The sequence below is a fragment of the Callionymus lyra genome, chromosome 1, assembly GCF_982586985.1.
Source record: "Callionymus lyra chromosome 1, fCalLyr1.hap1.1, whole genome shotgun sequence".
In the NCBI taxonomy this organism is placed as follows: Eukaryota; Metazoa; Chordata; class Actinopteri; order Syngnathiformes; family Callionymidae; genus Callionymus; species Callionymus lyra.
In genome coordinates this window covers 45,488,104-45,502,351 of record NC_141818.1, presented here as the reverse complement: position 1 = coordinate 45,502,351, position 14,248 = coordinate 45,488,104, and the positions used below count along the sequence as shown (strand labels likewise).

Sequence of the window (14,248 nt, the reverse complement as noted above, 5' to 3'; positions counted from 1 at the left end):
AAAAAAACTAAAGACTGCAGAATTCTAACTGAAGGAAACAAAGAAATAGCGTAGCGGTCAACACACAAACACTTCCAGAAAAGCTACTACAAGAAGCTCAGGCACCAGGAATGCACGATAAAGGAGGAACAATAGCGAGGTCAACTTTACCAACATGGACGTATGGACGGTCAGAGTAGAACCAGGAAGCGAAAGTAGTGGCAGATGGTTTCATCCAACCATCAAAAGAAAGCCATTAAAAGAGAGGAGGGACATGGACAAAACAACATAGCATAATAAAAGAGGAATAACGACATTATAGATACCTAACTCATTTAGGACAGTTAATATATTACTTTGATAGTAACAAAATTGTTTTTGGTGATGCCGTACCACGTACGATATCGCCCCCTGGGTGTGCACCTGCATCCAAAATATGTGTGTAATGGATGTTCATTTAAGCCTGGGGCACAAGGCTTGCAGGTTCAATTGTCAATTAGCAAGGGCCCGTTTAATCGTCGTGGTTTTGGAGGACACACAATTAAGCTCAACAAGGCTAGACACACAAAAACAGGCTCATTTTAATGAGCAGCATGATTAACTCCCCAGTTTTCACATCTTTTGATTGCTTCACTTCTTCCTTCTCCAACTCCCATTTAAGCACTTTGGTTTAGAAGTTTCTCTCAATGATTTCCGGAGCAATTTCTTTTCGAAAAGGACATTTTAATTTCCCTTTTTAGAATGAAAGACCAAAAAGGACACACAAATATTTGCTTTCCTTGGAGGGTGCACTTTTTTGAGACCACTTCACTACACTTTTGGTTCATGATGAGCCTGGTGCCCTTTGTTTACCTCGTGAACAGGCTCTGAGCAAATAAAAAGCAATAAAACAAACAAAGTAAAACTGTTTTTCTTGATATTTAGCAGTTTAGTGCTTTATTTGATTTTGGGTGGTCGCATCCAGGCTTGTAAACTTTGAATTTTTAGACGCTATAGTTGTTATTTTCACCGTCTTGAGAGGCCAAAAGGTTCTTGATCGCATTCACAGTGATTCAAAGATTTGAGTTACAAGTGTTTTTCGTAGTTTGGAGATTTGGAAAAGTTGCAGTAACTTTAGGAATCTTTTTGGTTTAACCGCGTGAAACTACCAACGTAACACAGGAGGAACTCCAAGACCAGTAATTTCACACAAAACAAGCCACTTCCCTAATGATTGAAACCAACATCTGGATGAAAAACTAAACTTCACTGTTTTCTTCTGTCCTCAGGTTCCTATAAAGGGATGTGTAAGCAGATAGATCACTTCCCAGAAGACGCAGACTACGCGGCGGATGCTTCCGAGTACTTCTTACGTGAGTTCTCTCTTCATTTTTTGGGAGTCTTATGAACACCACATATCCTCAGAATCTCTTTGGACGCATGAATTCCGGGAGGAGAGTCACGCGAAAGCAGTGAAGTTAAAGTTGACTCGACTTGTGTAGATTGCTGAGAAAGATAAGTCCGACGTACGATTCGTATCTTGTTTGTTGCAGATGTTAGTGACGACCAATCTTGTGTTCAATGGTTATTTGTGTAGATATGTTTATATGGATATAAGATACCAGTCTTTGGCCCAAACATCTTCCCTACCGTGGTGCTCAAATTACCCATTTGAAGATTAACAATTAAATGAATACACAGTGCAAATATTTTTAATTAAAGTATATCAATTGAGGTCAAATCACAAGACAATTATACGTTAAGAAGATAAATGCAATATAAGATTGATAACCAAGCTTTTTTCTGTGAGAAACTACTTTAATACATGTTCATTACGAACAGTCATGACTATTTCAATCTCAAACATAAATAGTTTTTAAGACAGAATCAAAGGTGAGCTTAAGACATAATTTAGGGAACAAGCTGGTTCTGTTCTGGAGAAAACTGGAAAATTAGGTCATGAACTCATTAGACAAATGTTTATTGGGGCAATAAATCAAAAAGCCACTTCGCTCTCTAATAGACAGAGAACATCTTCCGAAGATTCAAGACGCCTCTGAGATGTTTGTATTAGACTCTTAGTTATACATTTATACTATTTCTTTACAGCATATGTGTCAAAACAGTCTTTAACTTGTGTTCTAATTATTTTACGTGTTTGATTCATTTAAAAAAAAAAATGGATCAATGCTGAATAATTAGTTTTCGAAATGATCAAATGATTAGGATTGATGGATCTGATTTATAATATTCAAGGATCAAATGAACGACGGACTTGGTGGCGGTGGAAAGCGGAGGAAAGGTTGAGCGGGTGGAGGACAAGGACTAGGCTACCAGTGCAGTGTTGTCGCTCTCCCTGCGGTTAACCAATTAGGACACTTTTTTTCTATAAATACTCCAGGCTCCTCTATGTGGGTCACACATCTCCCTCTTCTTCTGTCTTCCGTGTATCCCTTACTTCCTCCCTTCTCCATCCATCTGTTTGTCCATCTCCACTGAGGCCTTCACGACCATCCGGCAGATGCTTGAGTGGAGCGAGACCCAAACAGAGGCGGTAGACAAGTTGAGATTTTGGTTTAGAACCTTTTATTTTGAAGCTTATTTGATTGGCTTTAAGAGTTTATGGTTGATGATTTGAGGTTAAAAAAAAAAATAAAAAATTACCTTGAGGTCTCCATGACAACCAAGACCAACCTCCTAAAATTTTCCCGTAAAAAACATTTATTTTTACTTGTATCATGTATCATTTTTATTATTTGTTATACTCTGTACAATTGAAATATCATTGAAATAAAGGGCTTTTATTTCTTAACATATTCTTCAGCCTATCACATTCACACGATTATAACGTGATTGGTCAAAAGTTGAGGTTTGTCACCGCGTGTCATCAATCCCAGAGGTCTCCACCTCCAATGGACTCGTTGTATAAACAAAGCGGGGCGTGATAACAGCTGGCTGGAGGAGGAGTGAAGCCCTTATTAGGTCAAAATGGACTCCGCTCTCGTAACCTCTCGTTCGCCCAGATTTCAGACGGTGGGAGAACTTTATAAAGTAATAAGTTCAAGACATCGTTGAGTGATCAAACATCTTGAGCAGAAATAAAAGCAGAAAAATCATGATAAAAAACAGATATACGTCTGAAATTAAACATCTTAAAATATATATATATATACTGTATATATATAAAAATGGTGTGTATATATATAAATATGGTGCAAAGGAAATTATCAGGAAAATATTGCATCATTGGTTGTTGTTTTTTTTAAATATATTATAATAAAATAGGCAGACGTTTTTTAAAGATATTTAACGGATTAAACACATGACCTGTGTATAGACTCTCTGATGTGAAGTTGAATGTATTTTCAGTACCTTGTTTTGGCTTCACTATTTACAATTAGCACTAGTAGAGAGGAGGGACATGGAAGGAATAATAACCAGGCATTCTTCCGATCTTCAGATGCCAAGAAGAACTTGGATTTGGACGATTTATGATGCTTAATTCAACTTATTCTCTTAACTATTGATCGATGGTCAGATCGGGAGAATCCACTTCCTAGGATTGGTAGAGTACTTTTTTTGTTTTTAAAAGGGTTTTCATTCTCTAATTGGTTGATTCAAACAGATAGACACAATAATTACAAGTCTATACGACTGTCTTGAGTCGGGTTAATGTGAGATTCCTCCGCTGTGCTTGCAAGGGAAATTAATTCAGACAGCAGTAATAGACTCCAGGCTCATCGCTGTGCAGAAATGTTTTGTCACAGAAAGAGTTTGTAACTGCGATGACAATTTGTACTAAGCTGTTGGGTTATTAACCGACATCAGTTATGAGTTTCATTTCAATAATAGGCTCCGTGAGACACACATTCTTCTGATGGAGTGTTTTCTAACAAGGGCACTGCTGAAGTGGGAAATCAGACAACATTTGAGTGCGTATGCATAACAACAGACATGTGCGTGACGTGTCGCATTGTTGTCATGAGAGTGGATGTTCGCCGACAGCAAGGATCTGGTCTCCACTGCCCTGAACGTGGCAGCACCGTCGGCCATTGTTTCATCCCTTCATCTCTTCATGAGGAGACAGGAGACGGAGTCGTGGGTCGTCTCTCGACGTCGTCTCTGGCTTTCATAGCCGAGTGGTTTCGTTGTAGGCGAAAGAAAATCGCCATATTATGACGACAAGATGAATCATCCTGTTTGAAGCTGATCTTCACCGTTAACACACACTTGAAGAATACTTGAAGAAAAACACAATTGTACACTTCATTCAAATTCAAACACACTTTGTTGATTTTTATCTCACGTTTGACTTAAATGCATCTTATTTTTCAAGGTGAATATTATATCATTTAACATAAGAGTAGTGTTGAACGATCAAAGGAAATTAAAGTTGAAATATCTTAGATTAGATTGACTTTATTCATCCCTCTGGAGATCTCCTTCGGGAAATTACATTTCCAGATCACAGCAGACGGTAGAAGGTACAGAAGTTTAAAAAGAAAAAAAATCAAGAACAACAACAAAGTGCAAGTTAAAAGATGAAAGTGCAAAGAGATAACAAAGTGCAAATATAAAGAGCATAGATTAAAGGAAATAACAAAACGACATCTTTTTTATACAGCTGACTTGTTTAATGTTGGCTTTATATTCATAGACAGACCTTCATATGAAGACACTTTCGCCACTAGTTTATAGGTTAACTTTTTGGGTAAACTTGACTGAAACAAGCGTATTGACGTGTCAAGAGTCACAGGCTGATATACAGATAAAATCTTTTAAAAAAAAAACTCTTAGACAGTAATAATCAGTAGAACAAAAATGATATGAAAACGAGTCATGGGTCAGCAGTGGAAGCCCTTTAACTCCGCATCGGAACTGGTCTGGGAAAGCCCTTCATGCACCATCTCATGCACACAAATACATTCACCACAACTTCGTCGGTTAACGTCGCCTCCACCGTCTGAGGCTTCATTACATCCCACCTCAGTCCACAGCGACACCCACTTCAGCAAGATCAAAACATGAAGTAGATGAAATCTGTATTTTATTCATAAATCAGTAAGATTGCTTATTAGCAAACTAAACAGGGACCAAAGACTCTTCAGATGCATATCTTCTCCAGGCTAGACCTAGATAAGCACAACATGGTGGAAGGTCACTGACGACGCTGGTTTTTAACCAAGCAAAAAGAAAACAATGTCAATGAATCAAGCGGGACAGGTGGTCTCGTGTGAATTGTGGGTGTAAAGGTCAACTAATGTGTCGATGTTGGTGTGTCTTAAATTGATCTTTGACCTTTATTGTATCATCAGCGTGTGTCTGTTTGAATTAGTATTGACATTAGAAAATTATGTAAAGACCCCGCCCACTGAAAACACTTGTAAAATAAACAAAATCAAAATCAAATAAAATCCTGTTGACCATAACCACACCCACTCTGCTGTAATTGGTCAAAAACCTAGCTATCTCACTGAACTTCCTCAATCGCAGGAAGTCTCCATCTCCAAGGCACTCATTATATGAACAAAGTGGGGCGTGATCACATTTGGCTGGAGGAGGAGTGAAGCCATTATTACGTCATAATGGACTCTCGTAACCTCTTGTTCGCCCGGATTTCAGACGGGGGAGAACTTTATAAAGTAATACGTTCAAAACGTGGTCATGATGAAGGACTTACTGCATCTTGGAGAGGAAGACTTTCTACAACATTTGAAACTTCTCTCATCACTACAACAAGCGCTCTACAAATATTACTTACTTCCTTACAGTAACTTAAACATTGAGTGTAGCCATTATCTTAGTTTCTGGCTTTGTGACCCTGGTCTGGAAAAGCACTCTACAAATATAAATGACTTACTTACTTACACAAGAAATTGATCTTATGAAGCGAGTGCATTCTACACGTAGGTAATCTTTCAGACCCCTACCAAGTTGTTTTGTAGTCCAATATTGTTGCCGTACTTTTATTTATTTTTTATTTTCTAAATCATTGATAGCAAGTCAGCGCCAGTTCTAGCTTGCGCTGTATGGACATAGAATAAACAATGTTTAAAAAACCTTTCTCAATCCAAAAAAGTTGGTTTCTTATCCTATTTTTAACATCTTCATTGAAACATCCGTCAATGAGTGATTTTGACGGACAGATCCCAACAATCACACCCTTGACAAGGTGACAAATAAATACAACAAATCATATGGTTTCATAATGTATGGATAATCGACGACTACTTCTATTGTCGCATGACTCACAGTATCATCTTTGGTGCAATTTCCTTTTAAGGTCAGTGACCTTTATTTTTTTTTTGTTTTAACCGAAAGACACATACATCCCTGACACGCACGAAGCTGACTCCCTCTGAAGTGGAAGTCGTGTTTATCCTCGCCGCGGCTGCTATAATTAGACGGCGGGGTTCTACTTATGACGCCGATTCTCCGATCGAGACGCCCGGAGACACGTGAAGTCACCCACTGATGATGTCACTGGTCTTGCCGACGTCACTGCAGCTATTTTTGGGGGCGGCGGAGTGACGACATTGAGGCATATCACGATTAGCATGAGTAACACGGTACGAAAAATGACCGGCAGCACAACAAGTAGAAAACAAACGCACATCATCGGGAAGTGTTTTTTTATAACATACATGTCATTTTAGTCGTCATGAGGTACTTCGTGTTCTTTGGCTGGAGTCCACTCAAGACAACATAACACATTCGTACACCACTTTTCCCCTGTAGTTGTTGTTCAGTACCACATGTTCTTTGCCGCTGGACTCTCCCACGTGGACGGTGTGTGTGAGTTAAAAGTTACATTGCGTGTATAAGTGTGTGTGTGTGTGTGTGTGTGTGGGAAACACCCTATTTAGAACAGAAGAGCGAGCAAGTGAGTGGGTGGGAGGCTGATCGATGAGTGTGTTCACTTTGTGCAGCTTGTTGAGCCAGTGGCGTGTTTGTGTGTGGGTGTGTGTGTGTGTGTGTGCGTGTGTGTCTGATGCAGAACTGCACTATTGTTTGTGCGTCAAGTGTGTGTCTGTGGATGTGTTTACCCAAGGAGCTCCCATGGCGGTGTCAACCCACAACTCTATAATTCAGCCACAATTACAAGGCTTTCCTCTGCTGCATCTAATGAAACCATAAGTCAGTCCGGCACACACACACACACACACACACACACACGCACACACACATATACACACACATATACACTACTGCAGTAGAACCAAGCAATTGATTGAAGGGTAAACGCACAAAGAGGTTTGACCATAGAACAGTGTAATTGCACAATAATCTTGGGGTTGTTATCAGTCGGTTACACATCTTCTTATTGTGTTGCTTAAAAACTATTTGTGTAGATTTTATATTTGTAGAAACCCAGAACAAGTCACCAGATTAAATTATTTTTTATATATACTGTACATATTCACAGCTTTCGTCTTTTGAGTTGTTTTTTTTTTTTTTTAGCTAAAACTCTGTTTTCAGGTACAATCATTTAAACATTTTTCTAATCTCAACACAAACTCCTCCAAATTATTGAACGCACAATCCTGAACTGTTCAATCCATAAATGATGTAAGCGCTCAGAGGAAAATAAAATACTTTTACATCACGAATGAACACGTTTGAGACAGTCGTCCTCTGAACACTGTCGTCAGTGAGCAGAGAAGCACATGGAGTGAACGAATGCTCCTCCCATGATGCAACACTAATAGACTCAGGGACTCGTTCATTCCTCGTGATATAAGATTGTTTAATTCTAAGTTTGGAGGCAGGAGTGAAGTGAAAAGATGATTATTTTCCATTTTAATCTTTAAAACTATTTAAAACCTGGTTCATTAAACAGTTTGGGTTTTAAACACAAATCCAATAATCGCGACTTAAATGTCTGGTTATAATGACAAAAGAAATAGACCCATGAGAAGATCCCCAAAAACAGCAGTAACGGCGACGTCATAAATAAACACACATCAACTTATTTCTATCACACAAACAAAAGTCTCTACGACAGACGACATCTAAGTCCGTCATAAGGAGTTTGAATTAATTGAAAGTGGTTGAAACTGTAAATAATAATAGTTCTTTTCCCATTAATCAATTTCCCTGCATTGCAAAATGGTGGACGACTTGACTGACAAGTGTACAAACAACGGTAGGCTCCGCCCCGAACTCAGGTCTGTAGTCAGGTGTACTCGGTATAAGCTGCTGTAGTTTACACTAAATGGCCGCGGTTTCATGGCCCAATCAGAAAGAATCCCACTCGAACTCCACTGCTTGACCAGGGTCTGGCATGGTCCGCATTTCCAACATGGCCGCCATCGTAGATTGGCTTCATAACCATGATTGAGTAACAGTATTGGGTCGGCCACAGAAACTCCATCCATATCTTAGTGGTGAATAAATTGGTGAGCCATTGAAATATGCAGTTATGAACAATATTTGTTAAAATAAACATAAAAACTACATATGTATTTAAGTTTTGTCAAGGCTTTAATGCAAGAGGGTTGTTCTAGGCTAGCAGTATGGAGGTATTTGGATGGTTTTAAGTGTCTTTTTGGACGAAGATAAAGACTAGAGATAGATGGATAAAACTTAATTGATCCCTCTGGAGGTCTGGAGGTCTCCTTCGGAAAATAGTTTAACAATAATGTTTCTATGTTTATGTTAAAAATGGACGTACATTTTTGTCGATAACTCTAAAAAGGAAAAGGTTACACTGACAAGTATTTGAATTTTCAACTATGCCGTTTACTTTTGCTCTGGCTTTTGTGTCTTTGTCTCTCCCGTCCTCTGGAGAGTTGCGGCGAGTCAGGGAAGGCCAAGATCTAAATTACAAAGCTCTCTAATCAAATCTCTGTGCCCGCCTCATTTTAGCCTCCAAAATCAGCCTTTAAACGCTGAGGCAGCTTTTATGCTAATGCTGTTTTCGGCCAAGGTCACAAAGCTGTCGACGGGTCCGACGATGTTGGACCCGACTGGAAGGAGATCAGAAATAAGATGGAGGGAGACAATAAATACATTAAAGATTCATCTTTAAATGTGGATAGAAATGTCAACGGACCAAAAGTAGGTTAAGTTTTTCAAACTAATACAACTGTCGCAACTGCTTGTCCTGCCAATTTTCAAATGGTTGCCCAGAAGGAATCCCTGAGTGGCCGAACCAGAAAAGCCAAGATAACCGCGAGTAAAAACTTGCTCAGCGAGCCTACAGATATTTCTACACAACTTCCTGCAGTATCTCTGACCACAAATGCAACACTCTGTGTTGCCTAGTTACGTTCGATCCAGAATGCTGCATGTAGTTGCGAAAATATTAGATGTAAATATTCCTGATACCACCTGTAAAGAAATGTGTTTCTCAACACATGAATGATCATGTTGACAGCGGGTTGTACCCTGCTTGAATTTAAAGGTACTTTTTTATTATGCCGAAACCGAACCTTTGCACCGTTTGATATGATTGGGTCAGATTTGACCAAATTTAATTTGGTAATAACGAATAAATGTTTTTTTTTTTTCATTTTTGTGTATGTTTAAACTCATAATTAAAGTGATAGTTCACCCAAAACACACATTTTTACAAAGGTTGGGATTATTTCAGAGCAATCTATTCCTTTGTTAGAGTTATAGACAAAAATGTTTGTTCATTTTAATGTAGTGACTGATACTACTCGTCTTCATCTTGTTCCAAAAAGACACTTAAAAACATCCAAAAAACCTCCATACTGCTCGTCTCTGACGTCCCTCTGGTAATAAAGCCTTGGCATGAGGAATTGTTCAGAAAAAAATTACAGAAATCTATATTTTAAGCTTGTTTTTGGCATAAACTACCGGGTTATCAGTGTTAATCTTGTGCATTCGACACTTGCAATGTTGTCAGACTTTAAATACACAGATTTGTTATTATTTTTTCTGAACAATTCCTTGACAATTGAGCTCCAGTCGCTACATTAAAATGAACATTTTGGTCTATAACTCAAAAAAGGAAAAATACTCCAATAATCCCAACCCTAAGAGGGACAGTGGGAAATGAAAATTAGAATTTTGAGTACACTATCACTTTAAATGCTGCTTACAGGCCAGTGAAAAAAATCTGGACCTGCTTAAGTTCCTGATTTAAAATCTGGGCCAACTAAATGTGTAATTGAACTGCCCTGGTTTACAGAGATGTGTTGTCACCTAGTGTCGATTCAACTAAATCTCACCCCGTTGGATACAACTTAATGTGCTTAATCCCAAAAATTAAATCAGCTGTCTACGATTTCGAACCTCCGTACTGTGGTTCAAAATTGAGATCGGAGCCACCGACCGCTTGAGTTTGATCTCAAACATATCGTTGCTGCAGTTGTATAAGCCCTCGATACAGCAAAGAATCTCCTCCCGAGTGCGAGATAAATCACATGTAGCACAGGTGTGTGTGACGGAAGGCATTTCCGCTTACTCTTGAAAAAAAACGTGTTGTGCGGCAAACGCTGTGAGACGCTTTCCACCTTGAAGACAATTTGCCCTGACAGCCCGTCAATGAAGGAGAGGAGATGGGGTTAAAACAAATGGCATGGACGAGGAGGGGGAGTGGATGCTTGGTGCAGTCCCCGCGCCGAGGTCACCTTAATATTTGATCTGCTTTAGTGAACGTAACCAACTGTCTGAAGATTTCAAACAAAGGAAAGCGCCGAGTAATAGGTGAAGGTCTACAAGAAAATGAATGTTTCAATGTGTATATATATATATTTATGTATGTACTGATCTCAGAACTCATGATGCCAGAGAGAGAGAGATAATTTATGTTTGTTTTTTTTGTTCTGCTCTTAAACAGCCTTGATCTTATCTTGGTCTCAATGGTCTTTTCTTGGTTCCATTGATCTATGGTCCATGGTCTTGATCTTGTCCTAGTCTTAAAGCTCTGGACTTGGTTGTGTTGTGGTCTTGAAAGGTCCATGGTCTTGTTCCTGATGGTCTATAGATTTTATACTGATAGACTGATAGACCCCCCCCCCCCCCCCGAATGTTTTTCCTTGCCACTGCTACACTGCAATTCACTCATTGTTGCTGGGATCTTTTTTTCTTTTCTCCAATATAGATAAGAAACTTGAATTTTTTTTTTAAATGAATTCATCCTGATGGAATCTGGTCTCTATCTCATCTTGGTCTTGTCTTGGTCTTGGCTTCTCTCTGTCTTGAGCCTTAGTAATGGTCTTAAAGCAAAATGGATTATTTTTCTGTTCTTCTAATGATGATTACCTTAAAATCAGGTCCTATATGATTCTTTTTTTAATTCTCATAAGCTTCATAAAGACACTATGTCTCCCCAGAGAAAATCTCATCCTGACATATGATACAGCTGGAAATAAGACAAATAATTGTCTTAAACTGGTAACTCCAAGAAGATCAAACGTGTCTCTTAACCATTTGAAGAACCTTGTAGGTGCTGCTCCAGCAGAACACACTATAACAAATGATTTAATATATTTCATATGATCATTAGCTTGAAATAGAAGTGATTATAAAAGTATAAAAGTGAGTTAAAAAAGTGAGCATAAAAATAAGAATCCATCTTAAACGAAGTTGAAAAGTCAATTATTAAATTAAAACAAATCCAACCTTTTATTATTCGAATGATCAAATTAAATTATTATTATTAAAAATAAAATAAAAACAAAAAAAAAAGGGGAATAGAACATTTAAAAAACAAGAAATGTTAAATTTAAGCGTTCAACATTCATATATTCTGATCTACTTCCACAGAAAAGCTGAAGAAAGTTTTAAGTTTACTTTAGCAAATTCAACCAGATGAGCGGTCAACTCCGTCAGGGCCTCCCTATATTATGAAAAGTACTTTGAAAAGTATAGTCACTGAATAAATCATTATTTAATAGGTGAACAAGAAAGTTGAACTCCAGTTAATGAATTATTTAGACGCCCCAAAGTGGCTGTGAAATAACCCTCTCAACCTTTTTCTTTATATCTGCATGAGTGAAGAAAGAGGATTTAACTTTCTTGACAGCCTACAGGTAAAATGTGGGTGCGTTGAATTAGTTTTTTGTGTGTTTTAAAGGGTTTGTGTGTTGTGTAAACAGTTAAAGACTTAAGCCGACATTAATTAAGACATTCAAGAAAATAAATAAAAATAAATGACCAACAAAAAATGAATCAATAGAAATAAATAGGAAGGATAGAATCTCCTCCTTATGGTAACGTGACTTAGTCAATCTGTTTATTTAACTTATCTAGGATTAGAAAACAATTTAAAATTGCCTTTGTGTATGAATTAAATTTTTCAACTATAATAAACCATTTTCAACTGTAATCAAACATTTTTGAACTATAATCAAACATTTTTCAACTGTAATCAAACATTTTTCAACTATAATCAAACAATTTTCAACTGTAATCAAACCATTTTCAACTATAATCAAACCATTTTCAACTATAATCAAACATTTTTCAACTATAATCAAACAATTTTCAACTATAATCAAACCATTTTCAACTATAATCAAACATTTTTCAACTGTAATCAAACATTTTTCAACTATAATCAAACAATTTTCAACTGTAATCAAACCATTTTCAACTATAATCAAACATTTTTAAACTGTAATCAAACATTTTTCAACTATAATCAAACAATTTTCAACTATAATCAAACAATTGTCAACTATAATCAAACAATTTTCAACTATAATCAAACAATTATCAACTATAATCAAACAATTATCAACTATAATCAAACAATTTTCAACTGTAATCAAACATTTTTCAACTATAATCAAACAATTTTCAACTATAATCAAACAATTGTCAACTATAATCAAACAATTTTCAACTATAATCAAACAATTATCAACTATAATCAAACAATTATCAACTATAATCAAACAATTATCAACTGTAATCAAACCATTTTCAACTATAATCAAACAATTTTCAACTATAATCAAACAATTTTCAACAATAATCAAACAATTTTCAACTATAATCAAACAATTTTCAACTATAATCAAACAATTTTCAACTATAATCAAACCATTTTCAACTATAATCAAACAATTTTCAACTGTAATCAAACAATTTTCAACAATAATCAAACAATTTTCAACTATAATCAAACAATTTTCAACTATAACCAAACAAATTTCAACTATAATCAAACCATTTTCAACTATAATCAAACCATTTTCAACTATAATAAAACAATTTTCAACTATAATCAAACAATTTTCAACAATAATCAAACAATTTTCAACTATAACCAAACAATTTTCAACTTTAATCAAACAATTTTCAACTATAACCAAACAAATTTCAACTATAATCAAACCATTTTCAACTATAATCAAACAATTTTCAACTATAATCAAACCATTTTCAAATGTGGTTTCCTCCCACAGTCCAAAAAGATGCAGAGGTTGATTGGGAACTTGGGGAAATTGTCCATACGTATAAGAGTGTGTGTGAATGGTTGTGTGTCTTTGTGTCCCCTGCGACAGGCTGGCGTCCTGTCCAGGGTGTCCCCCGCCTTTAGCCCAAATAAAGTGGGATAGGCTCTTATCCACAGACCTCAGAGCCCGAGCTGGGGTGTAAGTCTGGATCAGATCACTGACGGAAGGTTGACCATGAATAGATCTGAAAGTAAAATTTTTAAAGCTGATCCTGAAAGAAACTGGCAGCCAGTGAAGAGTTATAAGGATCAGGGAAATGTGAGTTCTTCTACTAGAGCGGCTCAGAATTTTGTATCAACTGCGGACGAAACCGATCCTTCTTGTTTAGACACCAAAATAAAGTGTTACAATAGTCTAAACGAGAAGACACAAACGCATGGAAATAGTATTATGCCCTGGCACAGTGGTTTGGGACTATTACTTTAATAGACATGATTTTATATTCTTATATTCTGTCTAACAGTCTCTTCTCCTGAGTGAGTCAACTGTGTCTCTCCTGCGTTCTCAGGTGCCGTCCGGGCCTCCAGCATCTTCCCTATCATGAGTGTGATCCTGCTCTTCATGGGCGGCCTCTGCATCGCTGCCAGCGAGTTCTACAAGTCACGCCACAACATCATCCTCAGCGCCGGCATCCTCTTTGTATCTGCTGGTAAGACCCTCGTGAAATCCATACACACTTCCACACATCACAACACACTTATATATGTGGGATTCATTTTCATGTTGATTCCAGATCAGGTTGTTTTTTTGCATTATCAAAATCCAGTAATCGGTTAATTTATTGAGCCGAAAAATAATTGATATTGTAAGAGATGAGACGGGCTGACCTGCCAGGTGTCATCTGGTGGGGCTTG

The 14,248-nt window shown here is 37.3% G+C and overlaps 2 protein-coding genes across 2 annotated transcripts in view; one reads left to right on the top strand and one right to left on the bottom strand.

The window, feature by feature from the left end:
• sun2 (Sad1 and UNC84 domain containing 2) overlaps positions 1 to 14,248 on the bottom strand; it is a 332,438-nt gene that overhangs the window by 93,015 nt on the left and 225,175 nt on the right. The window lies entirely within an intron of this gene.
• cacng2b (calcium channel, voltage-dependent, gamma subunit 2b) overlaps positions 1 to 14,248 on the top strand; it is a 57,092-nt gene that overhangs the window by 39,574 nt on the left and 3,270 nt on the right. Inside the window, exons 2-3 of the mRNA XM_087810008.1 lie at positions 1,248 to 1,331; positions 13,903 to 14,043. Coding sequence (XP_087666134.1) covers positions 1,248 to 1,331; positions 13,903 to 14,043 — 225 coding nt within the window. The remainder of the gene's footprint in view (positions 1 to 1,247; positions 1,332 to 13,902; positions 14,044 to 14,248) is intronic.